The sequence below is a fragment of the Pseudochaenichthys georgianus genome, chromosome 3 (genome assembly GCF_902827115.2).
Source record: "Pseudochaenichthys georgianus chromosome 3, fPseGeo1.2, whole genome shotgun sequence".
Taxonomy (NCBI): domain Eukaryota; kingdom Metazoa; phylum Chordata; class Actinopteri; order Perciformes; family Channichthyidae; genus Pseudochaenichthys; species Pseudochaenichthys georgianus.
In genome coordinates this window covers 32,428,034-32,453,873 of record NC_047505.1, presented here as the reverse complement: position 1 = coordinate 32,453,873, position 25,840 = coordinate 32,428,034, and the positions used below count along the sequence as shown (strand labels likewise).

Sequence of the window (25,840 nt, the reverse complement as noted above, 5' to 3'; positions counted from 1 at the left end):
ATATCTTTTTACAGTGCGGATTTTGGCTTTTTTGGGACCATCGCACATGGTGTGTAAGTAACAAGTAATGCTGTATAATCTGCAACAACTGTCAGGTGGTGTTATTGATTATATTTGCAAAAGAGCCCCCACCAATATTGATTTTGAAAAATTATCTTTTAATTGAAATATAAAACAAAAGGGTAGAATTGATCATAGGCAAGGCAAGGCAAGTTTATTTATATAGCAACCTTCAACACAAGGCAATTCAAAGTGCTTTACAAAAAATGAAAGACATTAAGCATTAAAAAAGAAAAAGCTAATAAAATAAACATTAAAAGGAAAAAAAGTACATGGATAAAGTTACAGTGCAGTTTAAGATATGAATAGTTTCAATTAAAAGCAGCGACAAAAGAAAAGGTCTTCTTGCTGGATTTAAAAGTAGTCAGAGTTGCAGCGGACCTGCAGGTTCTGGGAGTTTGTTCAGATACTTGGAGCATAATAACTGAACGCTGCTTTACCATGTTTAGATCATACCATATTATGTTATTATGCAAACTGTTTTTATTCTATTGTGTTGTTTTGTTTATATATATCTATGTGTGCTGTGTACAAATGAATAATATAAAGTGTATATATGTGAGTGTGTATAATGAATGAATACATCTGTGTGTATAAATGAATAAATACATGTGTGAGTACATATAAGTGTGTGTTTATATGTTTTTAAATGAATACATGTGTGTATATATATATAAAATAGTATCATTAAATAATGCTGTCAGATAAATGAAGTACACAGTAATAGTCAAGGTTATATTCAATATTTCTGCACTTACACAGCTCACCAGCTGATAAGATATTTAAAACGTCTTTTGTTTGTCCTGAAAACGACATTTGAGAATACACACAGGCTATTTATAGATGATAAAACACCAGTAATACAATCTCAGGACTCTTCGATATGGCTTTGATTACAGGATCGTTTACTTTCAGTCAAAAATCCTTTGGAAAGAAAAAACAACTATTCAATATCCTGCTTTACCGCGACCGCTATAACTGCCGAAGAAGAAGTCTATGACGCTATCGCGTAGAGCTACGTTCTTGCGTAATGCGGAAGTGGGCGTGGTTAAATCTAAACTGGGTTGGAATAACGATAGACGCGGGCGGGAAATGTAGCGTTGTATCTACATTTCCTACAGTGTAACCTGAGACCAGGGCTGCAGTCGGTATAGTTTAAAAATCAGCTCCTAAATTCTAACCCTATCGTATATTCCTTGACCTCTGAGTGAAACGTCACGGGGTTAAGGGATAGTGGATAGGAGAATTAAAAAGGACTAGGAGAAGAGACTGCGGTACTTTAGAGAATCCGAATGCACTTTCACTATCCGACGTGTTTTATGATGCGCCAGCGGACGTCATTGTGTGCGTCTGCTGCTGTGGGGAAACTATGGAAACCACAGTTTTCTATACAGCGGACTACAACATGGATGTTTATTGTTTAATAAGAACGAGGGACTACTGTAAACTCATCTAGAGACTCTGCACCGTGCTCTGATGCTGCTGCTTTGCTTTATGAACGTGGACAACAGAGAAACATATTCTTCAGGACAAAAGTTGGAATTGAAATAAAAAAGGAAAGTGAAACTGCTCGTCACCCTCTCCCTCTGGTCCACATTAATACAAATGATCCCAATACGTATGATTGTATGAACTAAAGATCTTAAAATCAATACAGATGTATTTATTATAAACGTTAGTCCTTAACATCTATCACTGTGTATATCACCATTCAAACATCTTTTAAAAGTTGAACAAACCCCACACAGCTCAGTGAAGACTGAAATGTTGACTTTATTTGATCATTTCAGTAAAAACTAAGGTTCATATTTCTCTCTTTGATTATAATACTGATGAACGTTCAAAACAAAGCACTTTGGCAACTTACCACCTATGTTTTAAAAAGCTTAATAAGCACCGTAACTTTCATGATATAATTTCTCCGTCATAATCGTTTTTTTCCGTGAACGGCCGACTGTTGAGTGACGGCAAATGCTGCGGCTGCAAGGCATTGTGGGGCAGCATTTTCGCTTCTCCTGCCGGTTAGGGAGGTCCAGTGGTTCCTAAGCTAAAGGAAGTTTGAAACCTCCTTTCCTATCATTCTCATCATTCTAGAGTATTCGAACGGCACTTATCATGGCTGCCACTGAGGGACTTCCGGGTCATTTCACTCCTTTAGGAAGGTTCCTAAGCTAAATGGACTATTCTACTTCAGCCCAGGGCCGGCCCGTCGCACTGGCATTATAAATGTTCACCTAGGGCGCCAGATCTGTGGAGGCGCTGCGCTGACAGCTCTGGGAGAAAAAAAAAATGTTTTGACCGTTGGTGCTCATCCTAATGTTCGGCCTTGATGTAACAACATTCATAATTAAGTAAATGTAACACCCTTTTCACCCCGGTTACACTTTTCATTTGCCCTGTACGATGGGCGCTGCAAGTGATGAAAATGGGGGATGTTGGCTTATCTGGCAACCGCAGCTCACAGCCAACGTGCGAGGGAGCTAGGGAGAAAGGGAGGGCGCTGTTGTTATTAGCATCTGGTGCTAGCTGCTCTAACGGAAGAAAAATATGTTTCTACAATGATGTGGAGGAGAGTCCTCTCCAGTCAGACTGAGAGGCTGATAACTTCAGCTCAGTGAGGTAAAGGACTCTGAGTGTTTAGATAGTTCACTTTAGTCTAAGTTATCTCAGTGGGTCTCAAACGTTTTGATCACAATTTATGTAAACACATATTTCCAAGGCACTCTTTTATAATTATTGGGATAAAACAGGTTTGAAATCATTCCAATGTATACTATAGGACAGTAAACCAGACATATCGTTTTAAACTGGAGAGATACAAAAATATGCATAAATAAATAAAAATAAGATATGAATGAACAACACAAATAAAATGCGTTACATGTAGGCTATTTGTTATTTAATTATTAAAATGTAAACCGATCTTTTTCATATGGGTGTTTAGAGTTGTACCCCCTAGATCTAGTCTCTAGTAATTCTGCGTGTGCACCAGATTGAAGCATTTTACTTCAAAATGTTCTGCCTGAGAAGGCAGAAATGCTTGTTTTTCTCAACAAGAACTGTTTTTAAAAGTTGGACTGTTGCACTGTTGTAGCTTCAGTGGTTCGCAGGTTAAAGTTACATAGCAGTGAATATAAACAGACTGATTAATGTGAATATTACTTTAAAAACTAACCTGTGTAAAAGTTTCTCGAATAAATGTAATTTTTTTGGTGGAAGAAGCATGTATCATTGTGTTACCCTGCCCCTCAAGGAATCGGAATCGAGAACCGTTAAGAACCGGAATCGAAAAGTAGAATCGGAATCGGAATCGTGGAAATTCAAACGATACCCAACCCTAGTAGCCTCGCTTTTTCGCCGAACTGAATTGTGGGTAGCAGAGCGGTCCGTCTCACGGCCCGTCTACACTACAGCGTCGAAAGCTCCAATCTGCCCATTCACTTTCAATGGGGTGACGTCACGTGGCCGCGCTTTTTCGCCGAACTGAATTGTGGGTAGCAGAGCGGTCCGTCTCAGGCGACAGAAGTTGAACAATGTTCAACTTCTGTCGCCTGAGACGCCGGAGTAGCCAGCGCCAGCCAATCAAATCCCGTTTCCCAAAATCTGACAGTTGAAGCCGTAGCCAATCAAACCGCGTCTAAGCTGGGAGAGATATCCCGCCGTTCATTTCTATATTTAAAAAAAAGTCGGAGGAGAAACTAACTATCGCCGTAGCAAATCACCCGGTTTTGTATGACCAGACCCTCTTCACCTACCGGGATACAAACCGGAGGAACCAGGCATGGAGGGAGGTGGCAGAGACAGTGGGGGAAACTGGTAGGTTTGCGCCTGTTTTGGGAGTTTATATATATATTGCTCGCATAAAATCCCCGGGGTTTTTTGCTTTGTATGTCGGGGGCGGGAGATTCATGTGATTGGTTGTTGGCCGTGTTGCTTGAATAAAATCCCCAAGCTCCAGACACGCCCAGCTCCAAGCTATTTTTGAAGCTGTAGTGTGGACGCTCCGTTATTGTCTCATTATACCGCACTCTCAATGAATTCAAAGTAAATATGTGGGGGAACAATGTTCAGCTGATCTAACAGAGATTATAAAATATGACAAAACACTCGACAGCTGATGCAGCTGTTGCCACGTAATAATGAACGGACGTCGCTTTAATATGACCTCTCAGAGGAGAGGAGTTCTCATTTCTTTAAACGTCTGCTGCTTCCCCTCCTCTCTCCTCGGTTCCCCTCCTCGGTCCTCCGCTCGCATCTCTTGTGGGCGGGACTAAGTCTCGAGGAGGGGAGTCGAGGAGGGGAAATTTAAGAATTGAGAAGCCTCTTATGTCATGTAGGCTGTGTTTACTGGAGATGGAAATGCTTTAGTTCAGTGCTTCTCAAAGTGTGGTCCGTGAGCGCCCCCTAGTGGTCCGTGAGTATATTGGTAACATTTCACATTTGAAATAAATAAGTTTTCCGCACTCTCGCGGGAATATCTCTGCAATGGAGCGAGCTTAAGTTTCACTTTCAATTGCATAATATAGCCCAGCGCAACACCTTCGTCACACATGTTGCCACCTGTTTGTACAATTCCCAGGTGATTTGTAATCTGTTCTAGAAAAACGATGTTTGTGGAGTTAGGTGGTCCGCGAGTGTTTTTTTATTGGTTAAGTGGTCCTTGGTATGAAAAGGTTTGAGAAACACTACTTTAGTTGGTGTTGTAGCTGAGATTCTTCCCGTTCCGATGATGTATGGGATGTATTGATTTGATACAAGCAAGTCAGTGTTGCATTGTGTACTTCCAGTATATGGTCTGGACCCACCGGTGGGCCCAACAAGTTCAGCATTCACTGCATTCACTGTGAGGAATATAAAATAAGACACTGATACTGTTTTCCTCATTGAACATTTAGAGAACAATTAATATTCAGGGCTCCTCTCCCTCAGGGGCCTCTTCCTGGTCTGCTGACTGTTGGTCAGACTCATAGTCTGGATCGCTGTTGTCTTCCATTTCTGAGACATCGTCCTTTATGTCTGGTTCAATCTCGTCTTCATCTGGTTCAAAACATTTGTCCAGAGCCTCTCTGACAGAAAATCGCCTAATCGGTCACCTACTCATTGTGTCAATGAGTCAAATGTGAGCAAGGCACAAATATAACTGCATGAGAGACAGGAGGGGCATTTACTGCGAGAAAGTGAGAGGTTCCCGTAACTTAAAGTACATTGTTTTGTCTGGAAGGTGTGGGGAGACATAAGCACAATAAATGTGTGTGCGCGTGCGTGTGTGTGTGTAGAGATGTTTTCCATCTGCAGGATGAACATAATACACTCATTAATTTCCTATGGCGGTCAATTCTGACCGAAAACATCATGGGTGTTTCACTGTTAAATAAATCACAAAAAAATCAATGCAAGTGGTGTTCATCAATTGTATATGTTCAGAGGCCTAGTGTGGAGGATAACATAAGGTCTTGAGGCAATTGGATGAAAAACACAACACTTATGATAAAAACAAAATCACTCGGCCACTTTTGACCCGAAACGCAAGAGAAGGGTTAATCCACATTTGTAGGCCTACTTTCTCTAAGCCTAGTAGTGTTTACCACATGCAATAATAAGTAAGACATTGGGCTTTGAGGGGGTGTCATGGTTGCCCAGCAATCCAATAAACACATACCATAAGGGTATCCATAGATACAGTTAAAAACACGTGTCACTGATTCAAGAACATGGCTACTATCTTGATTTGTAAAATTTACATTTCATTGAGTGTTGAAAATGTTTACAACTTTTATCCAAAGGGGTTGCCAGGTCAATAAATGAGTGTGCCAACCAGTGTGCCAACCCTCACAACATTTGCACTAGTGACACCATCTTGTCAAATGTTAAATCACCTCAGGCCTTTAACTCTAAAACCCGTTGTCACATCCATAAATAGTTTATTCTAAAATGTCTCTTGGTTAACGTACAACACAGGGGTCTTCAATGTTTGTACGGCCAAGGTCATCCCGAAAGAGAAACAGATGATACACTGCAAAAACAGCCCTTCCAAAATATTCTTGAATCAAGTCAGATTTTCCTGTATCAAGAAAAAAAATCTGCCAATGGGGTGAGCCAAATTTGCTTGGCTAGAATTCTTAAAACTAGAATTAGGGGGCGTGTGGTACAGTGGGTTGAGCGTTGGTGTTCGGATCAGGGGGTCACAGGTTCAAACCCCACTGCAGATTGCTCCTGTGGGGATTGCCCACAGTATTGAGTATATAAGTATATAAGTCGCTTTGGATAAAAGTGTCTAACAAGTGACATGTAATGTAATGTAATTCAAATCTAGCTACTGAAAGACCGTAATGGGCCTTGATACTAGACAAAAATGTAAGCACATTTTGCTTATTACAAGCAATGATTCCTGAATTATTTAAGAAAGAATAACTTAAAACTAGAGAATGCAATTCCTGAAGAAATTGCTAGTGGGAATGCTTTTGCTGAAAAGCTAAACTGCTATGCTGAAATGTAATGTGTAAGAAGAAAGTGAATAATTTAGATTGAAATGATATGTATGAACACTGGGGGCTTGAATGTGTGATGAGATAAGCAAAGAAAGTAAAAAGGCTTGGAAAAGCAGCAGAATATTTGAACTGCAAACTTTTGAATTAATTTGATGGTGAATGATCTGTCGCCATGCCAACGACATTTGATGACATCCCATAATACGCTTAGATGCATTGATGGCTGCATCGTTACCAAACCTGTGAAGTTTTGGGCCAGTTGGAGCATTTTCACTAAAGTTATGAGAAAACCGTGTTTCATGGCGAGCATTTTGTTGCCATGGCAACGGCATTTGAAGAAATCTCAAAACTGTCCCGTAGATGTCTTCACGGCTGGACTGTTAGCACACATGTGAAGTTTGAGCACTTTTTGAACATTTTCATTGGAGTTATAGCGACATCGTCTTGTATGGCGAGGGATGAGTTTCCATGGAAACGGCATATGATGAAACCCCATCATTGACGTAGAGCTGTTGAGGGCTGTACCGTTAACCATTATCTGAAGTGTGGTGCTGTTTTGACCCTTTTCATAGGCGTTACGACAACATTGTGTTTTATGGCGAGGGATGCGTTTCCATGGAAACGGCATATGGTGAGAGGTCAGATTTGACGTAGAGCTGTTGAGGCATGGAGAGGTGAAATACAGGTGAAGATTGTGGGACGACCCGACCGTGTCCATTGGAGTTACAGCGACATCGTGTTTTATGGCGAGGGACGCGTTTCCATGGAAACGGCATATGATGACACCCCATAATTGACGTAGAGCTGTTGAGGGCAGGACCATTAACCATTATTTGAAGTCTGCTGCTCTGAGCATGTCAGTTGGAGTTATGACATCATCGTGTTCCATGACACAGGTGTTTATATTTGAGCTAATGACGTGTCCAGAGATCAAAGTTTCCATGGTGATCAAATAAATGTGGCAAAGGCTCACATTTGTTGAACAACACATTTGTAACAGGTTTGTTAATTGACCAAAACATATGAACAGTTGAAAATTGGATTATTATTAGGATTATTTGTAGGTCATTGAAAAGTAGAATAATTTAGAAAGATGTGAACATTGAAGTTTCTATTTTAGAAAAGCTGACACTGTAGTACATCGCTGGTTTTAAAAGTGATTTATAAGAGTCATCTTTAAAGATGTGCAATACTTAAAACGTTTATAAAGATCCTCTGAGTGTGTCATTAGTTAGCTGATAAAATGTTAGGAATAAATACCTTGACATATTGACTACAAGAGCTTGAATCAAACAAGCAACCTTGTATTTGAAAGACTAACTGACATAGCAACAGTCTCACATGGTATATAAGTGGTGTGGCTGAGTACTTTAAAGGGTTCATGAATAGAGGGGACTTGAATGTGAAATAAGAACAAGAAAATAAAAGTCTAAATGCATGAAAAAGCAGCAGAATATTTCAACTGAAAACTTTAGAACTAAAAGTATACGTCACCAATAATGTCTAAAATATGTGGAACATGTTGAAGTCAGTATGAAGTCTCCATTAGAGGGAAAAGAATAGGCTGAGACAGTCTGTTAAACTCCAGTGACCACGTCATTAGTCTGCTGCTCTAATTATGTCAATTGGAGTTATGACATCATCGTGTTCCATGACACTGGTGTTTATATTTGAGCTAACGACGTGTCCAGAGATCAAAGGTTTCCATGGTGATCATTAAGAGGAGAGCATTTTCATTGTTCTGAATGAGAGATAAACCTGTTACATGTGAACGTTTTGTTGAAGAACCGTAACAGATATCGGTGACATTTCAAAGCGTGAAGCATGTCAAGGAACTTGAGCATCTGAAGTGTACTTTTTGTGTACTTTCGGGTTAATAATGTGGCCTTTTTGGCAGATTAACAAAAGGTGTGTGGCTGCTGTGGTGGGGAAAGGTGAGGCTGAATTTACAATGGAGTTTAATGGAGACATGTTGAAAGTTTTTGTCACTTCATGCCCTCAAGAGGCATTTTGTTTAATTATTTTGCTTAATTTTTTTTATCTTTCAAGCTACGAGATGTTTTCCTACGTTTGCCATGAGAAATGATGTCTCAGGAATGTAGGGTTTGGGAATTATGGCAGGTTTAAAAGAAAATATGAAGTCAAAATTAAATCTGTCCACTCCACTCTGTGACATCACGCACTCTAAAATCTGAAGAAGGCCTCTTTACCAAGGGCTTATTTAAAGGTTGTGTTACACGAATAATGTCAGAAAGATGTGTAACATTTTAAAGTTGGAATAAGGTTTCTGAGTGAAAGTATGAAGGAGCAGTTAGCAGTTGAAGAAGTAGCAGTTAGCAGTTGAAGTTGCATGAAGATTGTTGAAGTCTGAAGATTTCTCCATTGACTTCCATGTTAAAAATGTGATGAATTATGGGATGTATCTCTGGAATTATGAAAGTTATGAATGATAAAAGTAATATCGATATCCCCGGCCGAGCTGAACGTTTTGATGTTTGAACGGAGTTTCTGCGATCTTCAATGCGGGAGGAGAAGTGGCGCAAAATAACCCGGCGGAATAATAAAGAATTTCGTGCGTAGCATAGCAGATAGTGGGAATGCTGTGTCAGCATTCCCACTAAATGAGTGTTTTGGTTGAGTTGACAAAGAATGTATTTCTTAAATTAAGATTTATAGTTAGCAAAAAAAGCTTACAATAAGAATCGTTGGCTTTAATTGACACAATATATTAGTGACTTTGTCTTAATCTTAGAATGTAAATCTTAAATTAAGTTTACAAATCAGCAAAAAAAGCATACAATAAGAATTAAATTCTTGAATTGGCATAATGTATTACATTACATTACATGTTACTTGTTACTTGTTAGACGCTTTTATCCAAAGCAACTTACATACTCAATACTGTGGGCGATCCCCACAGGAGCAATTTGGGGTGAAGTGTCTTGCCCAGGGACACAACGACATGCTGACTGCAGTGGGGTTTACTTTGAACCCGTGCTCCCCTGATCCGAACACCAACACACTAGTCCACCGCGCCACTCGCCTCTATATTGCGTTTGTCTTAAATTAAGACAGCAGAAACATTCTTATATTTAGACTTTTTTGTATTCAAACATGAACACATTTAACAACATTGCGTGTTCATTTTAAACTGTTTTCAATTTTGATCAATGAGTGCCATGCAATACTTCTAGTATGTTTGGCATGTTTGGTGTGTGTGTGTGTGTGTGTGTGTGTGTGTGTGTGTGTGTGTGTGTGTGTGTGTGTGTGTGTGTGTGTGTGTGTGTGTGTGTGTGTGTGTGTGTGTGTGTGTGTGTGTGTGTGTGTGTGTGTGTGTGTGTATATATACCATTTAGCTTATTACAAGCAATGATTCCTGAATTATTAAGAAAGAATAACTTTAAATTAGTGTTTTGGTTGAGTTGACTAAGAATGTATTTCTTAAATTAAGATTTATAATTAGCAAAGAAAGCTTACAATAAGAATTATTGGCTTTAATTGCACAATATATTAGTGACTTTGTCTTAATCTTATAATGTAAATCTTAAATTAAGTTTACAAATCAGCAAATAAAGCTTACAATAAGAATTAAATTCTTGAATTGGCATAATATATTACTTTACATTACATGTTACTTGTTACTTGTTAGACGATTTTATCCAAAGCAACTTACATACTCAATACTGTGGGCGATCCCTACAGGAGCAATTTGGGGTGAAGTGTCTTGCCCAGGGACACAACGACATGCTGACTGCAGTGGGGTTTACTTTGAACCCGTGCTCCCCTGATCCGAACACCAACACACTAGTCCACCGCGCCACTCGCCTCTATATTGCGTTTGTCTTAAATTAAGACAGCAGAAACATTCTTATATTTAGACTTTTTTGTATTCAAACATGAACACATTTAACAACATTGCGTGTTCATTTTAAACTGTTTTCAATTTTGATCAATGAGTGCCATGCAATACTTCTAGTATGTTTGGCATGTTTGGTGTGTGTGTGTGTGTGTGTGTGTGTGTGTGTGTGTGTGTGTGTGTGTGTGTGTGTGTGTGTGTGTGTGTGTGTGTGTGTGTGTGTGTGTGTGTGTGTGTGTGTGTGTGTGTGTGTATATATACCATTTAGCTTATTACAAGCAATGATTCCTGAATTATTAAGAAAGAATAACTTTAAATTAGTGTTTTGGTTGAGTTGACTAAGAATGTATTTCTTAAATTAAGATTTATAATTAGCAAAGAAAGCTTACAATAAGAATTATTGGCTTTAATTGCACAATATATTAGTGACTTTGTCTTAATCTTATAATGTAAATCTTAAATTAAGTTTACAAATCAGCAAATAAAGCTTACAATAAGAATTAAATTCTTGAATTGGCATAATATATTACTTTACATTACATGTTACTTGTTACTTGTTAGACGATTTTATCCAAAGCAACTTACATACTCAATACTGTGGGCGATCCCTACAGGAGCAATTTGGGGTGAAGTGTCTTGCCCAGGGACACAACGACATGCTGACTGCAGTGGGGTTTGAACTGCCACTGCGCCACACGCCTCTATATTGCATTTGTCTTAAATTGAGACAGCAGAAACATTCTTATATTTAGACTTTTCTTTTATTCAAACATGAACACATTTAACAACATTGCGTGGTCATTTTAAACTGTTTTCAATTTTGATCAATGAACGCCGTGCAATAGTTCTAGTATGTGTGTGTGTGTGTGTGTGTGTGTGTGTGTGTGTGTGTGTGTGTGTGTGTGTGTGTGTGTGTGTGTGTGTGTGTGTGTGTGTGTGTGTGTGTGTGTGTGTGTGTGTGTGTGTGTGTGTGTGTGTGTGTGTGTGTGTGTGTGTGTGTGTGTGTGTGTGTGTGTGTGTGTGTGTGTGCCACAACACAGTTGTCTCAATGGCAATGTGAAAAGTGAATAGGCAGCTCTCGACAATGAATAAATATATATGAAATGTAATATTGGTGTCATTTCATCAGATTCTTAAATTGAGAAGTTTTTTGATAAATCTGTTCCATGACGGGAATGTATGCAAACCAATGCTGTAACTGGTTAATAGAAAAAGTAAGATGTATTTTCTCAAAGTATGAATACTTTTGTTCAGCAAAATATTCTTAACAAGATAATTTGACTTAAGAATTGTTTCCCAGAAACAAGTTTTGTTTACTTTCTTAAAATTCCTTTTTTGCAGTGTACATATGTATAAAACTCGGCCTACAATAATGTATAGGACAGCCTTAAGTGCAATGTTTAAACATATGGGACCTTGTGATGGTACCTATAATACTTAACTATTCAAATAATAAAATAAAGCAGTAAATAAATAAATAGGTGCCACACAGTGATTTAGGAGGTTAACTATCTCACATGATTGCACAAGGATTCATGTTCAATATTGTAGTTATTTTTTTACGATGGGTCGATGTATCTTTGGCAATATAATGCATTAATCAGGTTAATGTTATGCATATTTGCAGGCATATTTGATTTATAATATTTCTAACAACTTTTAAAAATATTATCAGACAAACACTGCCTGCCATCACTCCAGTAACTCATGGGGATCATTGACCTTCACTTGTAGACCTTTCATAATAGATATAAATTGAATGAACAATTTGGAAACCTAAATAAATGTGGTCATAATTCAAATCCAATTTTCATCAACCTTGAACATCTCAGAAATAGTATTTGTTGATATTAATTTGTATTAAGATTGTTTAGTACTATTGTTGTAAAATAGAAAATATCCAGTAGAGGGTGCTATTCCTGTTTTCTTTTTAACTAAATATGTGGGAATCATCATATTATTTGAAATGTCATCATATTCATAAAGAAACCTTCACATTAGTTTTCTTCATATCAATTTGTATTTAACCTTGAATTCCGATTGGTCAAATTATATAAAAATCTGATAAAGATGTACACAATCCACAGCTTTTATTTAACTTTGAAGACTGAATCTTCATCACATCAAAATGACATGTAAATGGTGATTTTGCGTATAACCATGCTCTTGTCCAAACTGTTGTGGAATGAATCCCAGACAAACTGAGTCACGCAGCACAACTATCAAGTCACTTTCCCATAAAAAAAGGGTCCGGATGCTCAACAACTTTCACTATCATGTTTGTATGTGCGTGCTACACACTATGGCAGTATGGCTATTCTCCAAATCTGCTATTTCAAGCCACACTTCTCACAAGTTTGGAAAGTTGAAAAGAATGTATATTTTATTGAATGACTCTGGTGAATTGGCTGTATACTTTTAAGTGAAATATCAAGCTTTAAAATGTTTCAATCACAATCAATATTATGAACCTGTCCAGTGTGTACGTTTTTGTTCCATTCCTTCACTGAGTACTTAGCATGTCGGAGCAACAAACACCTTTTTCTTTTTACTCAACCTCCTCAGTCTTTGGGTCAGCCCAGGCCAAATGCTTCAGGACTTGCAGACAGATAAGCCCTGGACATTTTATGAAACTCTGGGGGGTTTCTAAGACTTACCCATGTCTGTGAGACCTCTGTCTATGGAGCAGCGTGGTTGGCTGGAGTGGTGGTTATACTCATGGGAATGCATTCCAGAAGTTTTGCTCAATGTGAAACCGAGCCTTTGCTGACTCCTTTGTCTCTGTTTATCTCTGCTGCCAGCAAGGGAAACAAGCAAACGTTGTGGTGCAAAACATAGAAAGCAGAGCATTTTTATAACGTTCATAACCAATATAACGTGATCAACTAGTATTCATGACAGTCATTTATATTGGTTTTTATTGTGTCAAAAAATATGTTCTCAAACTAATTTTTTGTTTTTGTTGTGACATGCCTTGATTGAATCAGCAATATGTCAATTGTAATTGACAGAGAGTGTCACACTGTTTTATTGGCTTTTCCACCGATGCTCTATCTTTACATATACAAATGTATATTGTCTACTTGCACATTTAAAACATGTTCAGCTTGTATCATAATGTATTAATGCACAAAAAGGTTCATCAGAAGATGCTGTGTTGTGCTATGTGCTCTTGTCAACAGAAGGGGGTGCTGTCAACTCAATACAACTGTCTGTTTGGCGTGAACTCTCTAAAACACGAGTGATAAATTGTATTTATTGAAAGGTCCCTGAGGAAAAACACCAGTCGGGAAGAAGGGAAAAGAAAAGAAAAAATGCTTGTAAAACTGCCAAAAGCACTTGGTTCCCACAGGGAATATGTTGTTAAAACATAAATATATATATATATATATATATATATATATATATAATGCAACATATATTGCCCATTCCTTTGTTTACATGTCCTGAGACACATCCACTCCTTTAATTACTTTAGGTTATACATAAGCTAGAGAGTATGTCAAGTAGCCACTATTTATTTAATTGATTTTAAAATATTTTTGAAAATCTCCCCATATGCCCAAACCAGGACAAACCTGTTTGGCTGCTTTAGCCCTTCTTTTGATTAAATACCAGTTTGGTGAGTTTTGAGTGATGTAATCAGATCTTCAGCCCCATTGTTGTGTAATTGGTGATGTATTTCTTCTAGTTTCACTGAGAGGTGCTGTTAAGAAAACGTGTTTGTGTGAACTATCAGGGAAAGACCCAATCTCGCCTTTCTTTTTCACATAAGGCTATGCAAATGGTAACAATGGAACTGTTGATGGAATTATTGAGATACTTTATACTAGATTATAATTTGTATTGTTGGAGAAAATAAAATTATCTTGATAGTTCTACCACAACTTTATTTGATGAATACATGGCTATCTTTATACTTGGTTTTAGATACCTCAACAGTGTGTCAGTGGCATGCTGCTCGGGTCAAATTGTTATATTAGACAACATGTTAACCTGGAAGGGTCTGTTGTTGAATTTCATTAAGTTTCACCCCGGACCAACCTTGTCCCATTAACACATGGAAGGCAAATAGCAGATCAGGGCAATGCATTTGAATACTTTTGGTCCTCCTAACAAGAACATTCCATTCATTTGAAGCCAGGCATGTATGCACATACAATAAAAACGTTCTTGTATATATTTATAATGCCACATGATTTATACGAGTTATTTAGAAGCCCATATTGATCCAAACATCAATTTCCATGTATCAGCAGATTACCCCAGCTCATGCATAAAACACATTTTGCATCATGTAGATTCAATGAAGTGCTTTAAAAAAAAGAGTTTGCCTTATAATTTACCGAAAAAGCCTTTAATTGTGTTATTCTTCTTTGAATGATTACCATTCATGATGCAAGTGGATGAGAATGCCAGAAACATCATTTTAAAACGAAAATCAAGGACTCAATGTGATTTCGTGTGAAGATCACTGTGTTTGTGCACGCACAAGTGGTTTTGCTGACATAATGTCTCTTATGAATAATTGATAATATGGTAGGGTAATACTCCTGTGGGGAGGGGGCTAACATGCATTATTTTAGTTGTAGTATTTGTTAAAGCAAGAACAGAGGATAAATTGTCATTTTAATACTTGAAATTAGTGCCAGTCCGCTCATAATCACCCTCAGTGCGCATATGCATGTACACAACAGAGAAATATGCACGAAAGTGTGTGTGTGCGGGAGAGGAGGGGTTAAAGATGGGGAGGGTATAGATTGCAGCCGGAGCAGGAGAGGGGTTGGCTGGATTGTGATAGCGACAGATGTCTAGAAAACGGTGAGGGGGCACTCCTCAGTTACAACACAGTCCCAAGCTGCACCTCGGAGAGCAGGGGAGGAATCTGCAGCTGTCACTCCTAAGGTTTACCTCCATTGTCACATCCACCCGGAGCCTGGAAAAGAAGACCAAGTGATCACTCTCTAGAAATACAGGTTGGTTTCATCCGAGCATTGATTAATTTTTCATTTTCAATTGCATCACGTATGGGGTTGGTAGGCTATGTTCTATGCGTAAAAAGAAATCAAATAGGTGTAGAGAAAAAGAAAGAAAGATGGGCTGCAGTTTACCCATTGTTGCCTCTCTTTGCTTTTCTCCTTTTATGCAAATGTCTACATTTGAAGGCTGCGGACGATTTTTTTCGTCCGCAGCGGTCGAATTTGATTTAGTGCGTCTTCTTCTAGGCCAGGATTTTAAAAAACCTGCTGGGATAGAGGAAAGCGCAAAACAAAGTTATGAAGTTGCGATGCCTGTAAGTTATTATCGCTTCATTGTGGTCAAATTGGTTTTCTTTTGCACGTCCGTGTGAGTACCACATTTGCTCGTGAACAAAATGGGCAGAGCAGCTGAGAGAAGCAGCGGTGGGCGGGTTGAAATGGGGGATGGAGACCCCAATACAGCTTTTATCCCTCAAGTGTCCGTAGCCAGTGCAGTGTTTAGTGTATTCCCCCCCCCCCCCCTAGCGTTGTATGGTTTTATATTATATTGTATAGGACAGATTAGAAGTGTTTGCTGCCAATCTAATCAAATGACTTTTGTCAGAGAGTATCTGCTGGTGAGGAATCCCCATCCTTTGTTACCGGCCAGCACATGCTGCCGTAGCCTACTAGCTGTCTTCTTTATCTTTCCAAAATGAACGCCGATATATTGCTGTGTGTGTAGTGTAGATTTGATGTTCGTACTAACCAGGTAATTGGCTTAATTTAACTTGATTTGATGTCGAAATATCACGTTTTTTCTCAAACTGTACATTGTGGCTTTGTCTGATTGGGAGGCCTACGATGATTTCTGGCGAATAAATTGGCATAATACACATCGACCACATGAAAAATAAATAATGATAAGTTAATGGTATATATCCTAACGCCAAATAAGTCAGACGTTGCTGTAAAAGCACAAAATAACGTATTTTGATCACCACTGGCCTGTTCATTTTACTGTAAATGGGTGTAATGGAGCCTATCCCGTAGTGTATGGCGCATCCTGTCTTGATTGCTCCATTGCAGCACTATGGACAGTTCCCAGATTTTACGCACATTCTCTCCTACAGTCATCTTTAACATATAATATGAAAAGCAACCTGTGTGAGATAACATGTCCAACTTGGAATAGGATTTGGCAAATAGAGATTACAATTATCAGATTTTTTACATTTTAAATAAATGTGTGGGCTAGTCTCTATTATTGAGAATCATGAGATCTTTAACAGCCTTCTCATATTTAAACCTATTCATTTGTTCAGGGTCAGCTGATACAAGATAAAGTTGAACTTCTAGTTCTCTTTTCTGTCACTGGAAGGAAGTTGCATTATGTTGCAATCACAAACTCTTCCTCTATAGCCACAACAGGGTTTCACATTAACACAAAGGACTACATGGTTGCTTTATTCCCATGACATCTACTTCTTTTTTAGATGTTTTACTTTTCAGCTTATCATCTTGAGAGAGAACAAGTTGTACATTTACATCATAGATGCCTAACTCAGAGTTGTGGGCTGATTTGGCACTGGGCCTTACCCACCATTCCTGAAAGGGTAGAGAGTCTGTGGAGTTGTCTGATCTCAGTAAGGTTCCCATGCATTTACACAGTTTTCTAGCCAAACAGTTTGGCAGAGAACGGTTTTCTAATTAAACTTCTAGTTAACCTCTAGACAATAGACTTCTTTCCATTCCCCTTTCTGACAGAACAGTGCATAGCTTTTTCATTTGGACTCACACTGCATTTTAGAATTTTTGACACAAAAACAATCCAACTAATGTTTGCATTTGGTGTATACATTTTAACAACCTAACTAACTTATTATCCTTTTTGTGCTTTGGTGTTATATTAGATGTTCAATGTTTAGCATCTGACCATGACAACTGGAAGATCCAGGTTTCAAACCAAGCCAGCTTGGGCATTTTTAAACCTTATTTTATCTCTCATATTAAAATATACCTTCATCTGCTTGTTCCTAGGAGACACCATGGGAGGCAAACTAAGCAAGAAGAGGAAGGGATATGATGTGAGCGATCCCAATAAGGCAAAGGATGAGATTGCAGCAACAGTTACTGCAGCAGTCGAGGCTGTAGCCCCAGCAATAGCTGATGTGACAGCTGAGGCAACCATTGTGGTGAAGGAAGCTGTGGTGTCAGCTGTGGCCGCAGTGACTGAAGCTTTAGAAGCTCCAGAAGAGCCCAAATCAGCTCCTCCAGAGGACCCAGCTACAGTAAAGGAACCCGTTCTAGTAGTAGAGGAACCAGCTGTGGCAGTCGAAGAACCAGCTGCAGTAGTACAAGAACCTGCTGTAGTAGTAGAGGAACCAGCGGTAGTAGTAAATGAACCAGCTGTAGTAGAACCGGCTGCAGCTGTTGAAGAACCAGCTGCAGTAGTAGAAGAACCAGCTGCAGTTGTTGAAGAACCAGCTGCAGTAGTAGAGGAACCAGCTGCAGTAGTAGAAGAACCAGCTGCAGTAGTTGAAGAACCAGCTGCAGTAGTTGAAGAACCAGCTGCAGTAGTTGAAGAACCAGCTGCAGTAGTAGAGGAGCCAGCTGCAGTAGTAGAAGAACCAGCAGCAGTAGAACCAGCTGCAGTTGTTGAAGAACCAGCTGCAGTAGTAGAACAACCAGCTGCAGTAGTAGAACAACCAGCTGCAGTAGAACCAGCTGCAGTTGTTGAAGAACCAGCTGCAGTAGTAGAGGAACCAGCTGCAGTAGTAGAACAACCAGCTGCAGTAGTAGAACAACCAGCTGCAGTAGTAGAACAACCAGCTGCAGTAGTAGAACAACCAGCTGCAGTAGTAGAAGTACCAGCTGCAGTAGTTGAAGAACCAGCTGCAGTAGTAGAAGAACCAGCTGCAGTAGTAGAAGTACCAGCTGCAGTAGTTGAAGAACCAGCTGCAGTAGTAGAAGTACCAGCTGCAGTAGTTGAAGAACCAGCTGCAGTAGTAGAGGAACCAGCTGCAGTTGTTGAAAAACCAGCAGCAGTAGAACCAGCTGCAGTAGAACCAGCTGCAGCAGCAGAACCAGCTGCAGCAGCAGAACCAGCTGCAGCAGCAGAGGAGTCAGCCCCAGTAGTAGAGGAGCAAGCTCCAGTGGAGCTCCCAGCTCCAGCACCTGTAGAAGAACCTGCTGCAGCTGTAGTATCTGTGCCAGAGCCAGAGGTTGTTCCTGTCATCACAGAGGAAGCGCCCACCCCAGAGACTGTTACTGAGCCAGAAGCTGCTGTGAAGGAAGCAGTGGTACCTGCAGCTGTCCCTGAGCCTGAGCCAGTGGCCGAGGCTGCTGCAGTGCTAGAGCAAGCCCCAGAACCTGAGCCGGATATCAAACCAGAGCCAGCACCAGAGCTGGAACAATTACCAGAGCAGGTGGTCGAAGCTGTGAAATCTGCAGCAGAGGAAAAAGTTGAAGAAGTTGAGTCAGAACCAATAGTTGCCACATCTGAGACTACTGAACTTGGACTGTAGAAGCAGAAGCACCTACAGTCTTGGAGACTGCACCAGAAGAGGAATATGTTGCAGCTGAGCCCGCAGCAGCAGAACCTGTTCCTGAGATTGTCATCTCAGAGTCCGTCTCTGCTAACCAAACTTACTATTGAGTCCGAAGAGGGTAGCTGAAGCCTCGGTGGAAGAGTTGCCTTGCCCAGAGCCTGAGGTAGAAAGCAAGATGGAAAATGGAGATATAGAGAGCCCTTCTGTTACAGATGTTGTGGCAGAAAGTAGATGCCCTTCCAACTGTGAATGGAGAGTGCACAAATTATGCGGCGACACCGACAGAGGAATGTGTTAATGGTAATGAAAAGCCAGAGGAGACACAGATCAAGGAGCAGAGTGACTTTGAACTGAAAAAGGAGGTGAAGATGAGTGGGATGTCCAGGAAGTTCTCGACGCAGTGTCCGGCATGGCAGAGGGTCTCTGCACTGAGGTCACCCAGGCAGTCTGAAAAAAGAGGCCATCTTTTAAATCAATGTGAATTCAGTTTAATCCTCCTGAGAAAGCCATTAAGGTATCAAAAACACAGCTAGGCTTTCTGGATTGCTGTAACCACCGCAATTTCAATAGTGGTAACTCAGGCAAAAAGGATGTTTTCTTTTGAGTAACCAAAATGAATGCAACAACTTGAGAACAGAAGAGACAGAGATAGAGAGAGAGCGGAAGAGAAATTGGAGGGTAGACAGGAGACTTGAGTTTGGAATAGAGATGAGTGAAGACAGTGTGAAACTGGACAGCAGAGCAAAAATACTGGACAGTAAATATGATACTAATGAATGGAATGAATAAATTGTGTTTGTGTGTGAGCTCGATTAATATTGCAAAGTGGTTTATTGGAACAGCATTCGTTATTAGCATATTATCTGATCTGATTTAGAATGTCATATATCCTTTCTATTACTATATGCAGAGACATGACATAACTGTTTTGGCCTTTTATAATAATGGTACCTGTGAGGACTGTTCACTTTAAATTGATTGTTCAGAATAGAGAATAAAAAGAGATTGTTATAGCCTACACTGATCTTCTTTTCTTTTCATGCTTCCCCTCCTCATCAAGTGTGTTATATTTGTCTAAGGCACTGGGTTACAAGTAGGATTTATTGCATTTTATTCTAAGCTACAGATAACACATTCTTACTGATAAACCAGTAGACCCTCACACATTTCCAACCATAAAAAAAAAAAAAATTAAATGCATAATTTGTGTTTGTGTCGTAACATTATGTACAGAAAATCTACACTGTTAATTACAAACCACTTGTTGACATCTACTGCCACCAAGCTGATATTAGCTCTATTGGTTCGGAGTTTGACTGGTTATTCATATCTAGGAAGAGCAATGTCCTCTGGGTCACTGGCCACATTACAAATATGTTGGTTGGTGGAACATAGCTGCCACTTGTATGCAGCCTGCATGTCAAGATTGGGCAAACAAAAGGATTTGACGGCGTCCAGAGAAATCAGTCTATTTTCTGAAGCAATCATCCTCACCTCTTTCTCTTTCACATCACCATGCCTACAGCCGAGGCTCTATGCCATAGCAGCACACCCTGCCAACATTTCACAGATCCATACCGGCAAGGGGAACTAAATGGGGGAGGGGCAGGAATGCTTGCAGGAGGCAGAGAAAAAGGAAGAGGGGGTAGGGGAGGGTGTTCTGGGATGAAAGCAATTGCTAAGATGCTGTACAGAGGAAAATAAGATAAAGTCCCTTCTGGATACACACGTATACTTTAAAAATGTATATTAAAAGCAATGCGTATATAGTCGGACGGTAGTTAGGGGTGATAAACATGTTTTAACACCTACCTGATGGCTCCTTGAAGAATGCTGCCACGCCTGCTGTTCACACTAATGTCATAGACCAGAGGGTCTTTGTCGTGCAGGTGCTAATGCACATACATTAACAAGAGGGGGGTAAAATGATAATTGTGTTCCTGTGCATCTATGTGTGTGTGAACATATATGGACAGTGGGAGAGGCGGGTGAGTGCATGTCTGGTAGAGGGTGGGCTAGAGTATAGTCATCCAACCTTGAAATAACTACTGGGCCATGGGTCAGAACATAAGAGGAGATGGGAGAGTGATAAAAGTAACCTCCCATAGAAGTAGTTCCATAATGGGCCCTTCCACATACCAGCTCTCTCCGATTTCTTTAAAAAAATACTCAAGCACTGCAAATGTATGAAAGGAATGTTGAGGGTTTTTGGGTCCGGGAGGATGAAATCGCTGGCATGTTTTCATATTTCTTGCTCAATAGCTTTGCCAAAACGTCTTACTCTGTTTGCATGCGAGTTGCTGCCTTAGGTTGCTGGTTTGGAAACTATTTATTGTATTAAAAAAGGGACAAAAGCATCAGTTCTGCAAAGAATGAAACTTGATGGGTGATCATTGTAAATAAGAATTTGTTCTTAATTGATTTTCCAGGATAAATAAAGGTTCTACTACTACTACTACTAAGTTTACAATGCTCTGAAAAACAATAATTAAACAATAATGACAATACGCACAAAATGGGCATGTGTTAAAGTTTAACAGCTTTGCCATCGTTATCCAACGATAACAGCAATTTTGGTGCAAGCATTTTAATGGTTTTACTTTCGTATCACTAATAGATTAAACTTACAGGCCTTTATTATTTACAGGTCATGTCGCTGCAATGCCAAATTGACTTATTTGGAAGGGAAGTTTGGCAGCCAAATGATATGCTAACCTTGAAAGAACAGTATATATCCGGTGTAGCACAGTAAAGAAATCTGGAAAGGCCTTCAAATGAAGTTAACTGATAGTAGTAGTAACGACAGAACCAAAGGAAATGTGTTGCTAAAGATATTTATTTGTGACAAAATTGACTTCGATATAGCCACGGCTAAAGTCCTATATTAAAAGCTCATCATTTTAACATTTCCCTTTTTTCACTTTCCATCACTTTCCTTTCCTTGTATGTGTGTGTTCATGTGGGAGAACAGTGTTCTTGTCTTTTGCATCTTGATTTAAACACTGCCTTAAAATTGCATAGTTGTGAAAGGCCAGCTGCACTGCCTGGTTACCCCAACACTATGTGCTCTATATGCAGGCCCCTGCACAAAGCTCAGGACTGTGTTCCAGCTTCTTTTTTCCCTGTGTGAAAACTAGCCTGCAGGCCTCTGAAAAGCAAAAGGAAAAGAAAAACGTGAACTAAATCCAAAGGCTACATTATGGGGAAATGCATGAGACACTGACCTACTAGGTCACGTTTTCAAATTTGTTTTCGTTCTTGTTTTTCGGGCAGCTCACAGCCCTCATCGGATTGGATATAAATAAAGCTAAATCCTGAGTGATAAATGAAATGGATGGCATAACTTTTTCTCCAACTGAGCCCTGCCTTCTTCTGGTGTGTATAGCAAAAATCCTCAACCCAAACCCTTTTAAAGTTGAAAATGTATTTTCATGGCATTTAAAGCTTTATTGTAAATGTATAAGACTGAGCTGCGTTTACCTTCTGACAAACTTTCCTAATGCAATATTTAACATAACGGTATTTATACACATTTAAATGGTTGTTAAATTAAATGTATCCTATGCCCTGTGTGCTTTGGGAAGGAACCTCTTAGTTTTCTATAACTGACATAACAAACAAGGATAATGTGAGTGAGGAGAGAAATGCTTTCTGATATCAGAGATTCTCTCCCCATCCCAGCTCCGTCCACTCAGCTGGCTGAGGAGATAATAAGAGGCAGGTGGCCAAATTACAGCAACAGCTGATCATTATTTATTATTCAAGCAAGAGGGTGTCAGAGCAGAAGTACAGACAGGAAAACACACAAGACACACATGCCAAAAACAAACAAGTCTCTCCTTCCTTTACTCTTTCTTCACACATACTGAATGCTTTTACTGTGATGGCTGTACAGGGACTTCCTCTCTTTCCCTTTATGTTCTCTAAAATGGTCAGTATGGAGAAGATGCACTAAGTCACTGACATGCTGAGAGAGCAAGAGTGTTTCTTATGGATTCATCTTGTGGTTCAGACTGTGCCTACATAATGAAACTAAGATGTTTCTGTTTTTCTTATCTGGTTTATCTCCCTCGCTTTTTCTCTCTCTCTTAGGTTCTGTCCTCTACACATTATCAGCCTTTCTGCCTTCTCGCCTTTTTCCTCTGGACCTGTACATCTTTGTAAGACTCTTTATCACCCTCACTCTCTTGTTCTGGCTATGGTTCACCCTCCCACCCCCGAATCCATCCATCTGGATATGTGCGCTAATGCTGTCATTGTATCAGGGCGGGCAGAAGCCTATTAGACAGAGCTCAGTGGTAGTACGGATCAATATTGATCCATAGGGTTAGTCTAATGGACGCTGAGAGTAGCAGTGATTCCCCTTTGTCTGCTCGAAGATCCCATCACCCCTTTACTCCTCACACACGCACACTTTATCTCGCTGAGCCACACACACACACACACACACACACACACACACACACGCACGCACGCACGCACGCACGCACGCACACACACACACACACACACACACACACACACACACACACACACACAATATGAAAGCAGCAAAGTGCTTACTCAGTACAGCAGCTGCATCTGCAGAGTAAGACGGAATAGAAAGCAGTGTCTTTGTTGGTGGTTGTGTGTGTGTGTGTGTGTGTGTGTATGTGTGTGTGTGTGTGTGTGTGTGTGTGTGTGTGTGTGTGTGTGTGTGTGTGTGTGTGTGTGTGTGTGTGTGTGTGTGTGTGTGTGTGTGTGTGTGTGTGTGTGTGTGTGTGTGTGTGTGACTGATTAGTATCCATGTCAACAGTATTTGCGTAAACATATAGGGCCTGTGGATTCTCAACCATACCTATATGTATTTCCCATGCGAGAACAACCAAATGATTCAGGGCAACACACAAAGAAAAACTCACTCACACTACTTTGCTTCTTCAGAAATCTATTGAGATTGTTGACATCACCATAGCAGGTAGCAGTGTGGATGTCATCTCAGTTTTTGTTTTGGCTCCACACTTGCTGAGATTTTCAGTGCCAAAGTCGTTGTATCAGCAAGTATTTAATATCACGTCGCACCAAAATGAAAGTTGAGACAGCATCTACAACCGCTACATCCATCGTTCTTTGAAATACAGACACAATAGTTCTCTTGATAGAACACATTTTAACATTTGTAATAGCAGGAACAGCCCACACTAATGTTACTAGTAACATTAAGGATAGACTGTGTCCCTCAATAATTCACCACATCCTTTACAATAGACACTCAGCAGATTACTCTAAAGTGAGCATTACAATTGAGATTATGAATGACCTTTTAGCGGCAACGTGGATTGGAGTAAAGTCGCCCAACTGTATATGATGGAAAGCATTGCATCATAGGATTTGGGTCATTATTTAAAAACAAAGAGCAAGGGTGAATACAATTTAAAAATAAATGTATTTTGTCAGCTTGGACCAGAATAAGGTGCACTGTGAAGTCTGTAGGAGATAAAAGTATGAATGACTTATGAGTCAAAATCAATACCTAGGTTAGGCCCTCTTTTTTAAACATTATTAGACAAGGCACCCTTCCTTGATTGTGGAATTTGTCATTTCTAATATGGAGTCATTGAACAGCATGAATGTTTCGAACATTCAGATCGTCATTTCAGAAAGGCAGAACATACGCATACAGAAGCGGATCCAGAATAGATCACCGGGGAACCCGAGAAAACGAAAGGAGTATGAAGTCTCCAATCTTTACAGCACACTGTTTTTTTTTCATGTGGGATTATGTGAGGGCAATATATGAAGCATGCAAATCAAATGGCAGCCATTACATGAATGTACAATAGGATAGGGATCAATTTCAACTTGATGTAATTCAGCCGTCATTATGTTGTTTTTTCTATTATTTGTTCATTAGTGCAGTGCCCCCGCTGATGCACAGAGTGCTGGTCCCTATGTTCGCTACCCACAAATAGATTTGTACAATCAGAAACCCCAAGATGATTTCAGGCTGTTTGTATTAACTGCCTAAAATAAAAAATTAAGGGATATCTGAACGGGTAACAACAAAATACTCTTTCTAATCTAATTTCTACTTTTAAATTGTACTAATGATGCTAAAATGCATGTATTTACAACATATATCATGACAATCACCTTATATCAGAGCTATTTTGATACCATCCTCAAAGAAAAGAAACATTACGTTATACACTGAACACACACCTGTTATCACAGAGTCAATGAAAGAAATATTGCTTACATGGAGTGCATAAACACAATGTGTGTTGTAGATTAGAGATAACTCATTCTGTGTGCGGTCACCTTGATCAAGACTCCAGGCCCTGTAAGTCGCAAGGAAACACGCAGTCAGAAGTTCATTCCACTGGCTGCCTTCCTCTCAAGCATTCACCATCGCGCCATAGTGTTTATAGTGAGGAAGATTATTACGACCAATTTTAAGCAGAACAGAGCACAATGTACTTTTTTTAAAGATTCAACTTATTCCCTGAAGATTAACCAGGACCATTGTAAGAAACCTTTGGGTTGGTGTATATAAACGAAAAACCTTACCAAAAAACGTCTGTTTTAAAGCCCAAAACACTTCATTATCATTCTGAGCAACTTAAAACAAAACAATCAGAATGATAATGAAAAGATGGTTTTAAGATTTGGGTTTCGTTTGCTTTTAGCTGGAGCTACAGGAAGAGACATCACATAATCATGGGACCGGGGCCCAGAAGGTAGATAGTATTGATTGGTGGTTGATCCCTGCCCCCTGCGTCCTAAGGCAAAATAACCCCAAATTGCGCCTGATAGCATATGCATGTGTGAGCGGGCATTTTAATGTTTAGGTGCGGTAGCCTCTGCCTACATTTTTGTTTGTGTTGTAGAACTTTGAGTGGTGAGAATAAGCATTATACAACTGCAGTCCATTTACAATTTAAACAC

At 39.7% G+C, this 25,840-nt stretch overlaps 1 protein-coding gene across 1 annotated transcript; it reads left to right on the top strand.

The window, feature by feature from the left end:
- The first annotated feature begins 15,168 nt into the window (after positions 1–15,168).
- On the top strand, positions 15,169–19,931 carry LOC117439948 (protein bangles and beads-like). The gene is given in 6 exon segments (XM_071206713.1): positions 15,169–15,380; positions 17,403–18,886; positions 18,889–19,008; positions 19,011–19,139; positions 19,141–19,285; positions 19,288–19,931. Coding segments are annotated over 5 exon segments (1,947 nt in total). The 5' UTR covers positions 15,169–15,380; positions 17,403–17,410; the 3' UTR covers positions 19,365–19,931.
- Positions 19,932–25,840: the final 5,909 nt, after the last annotated feature.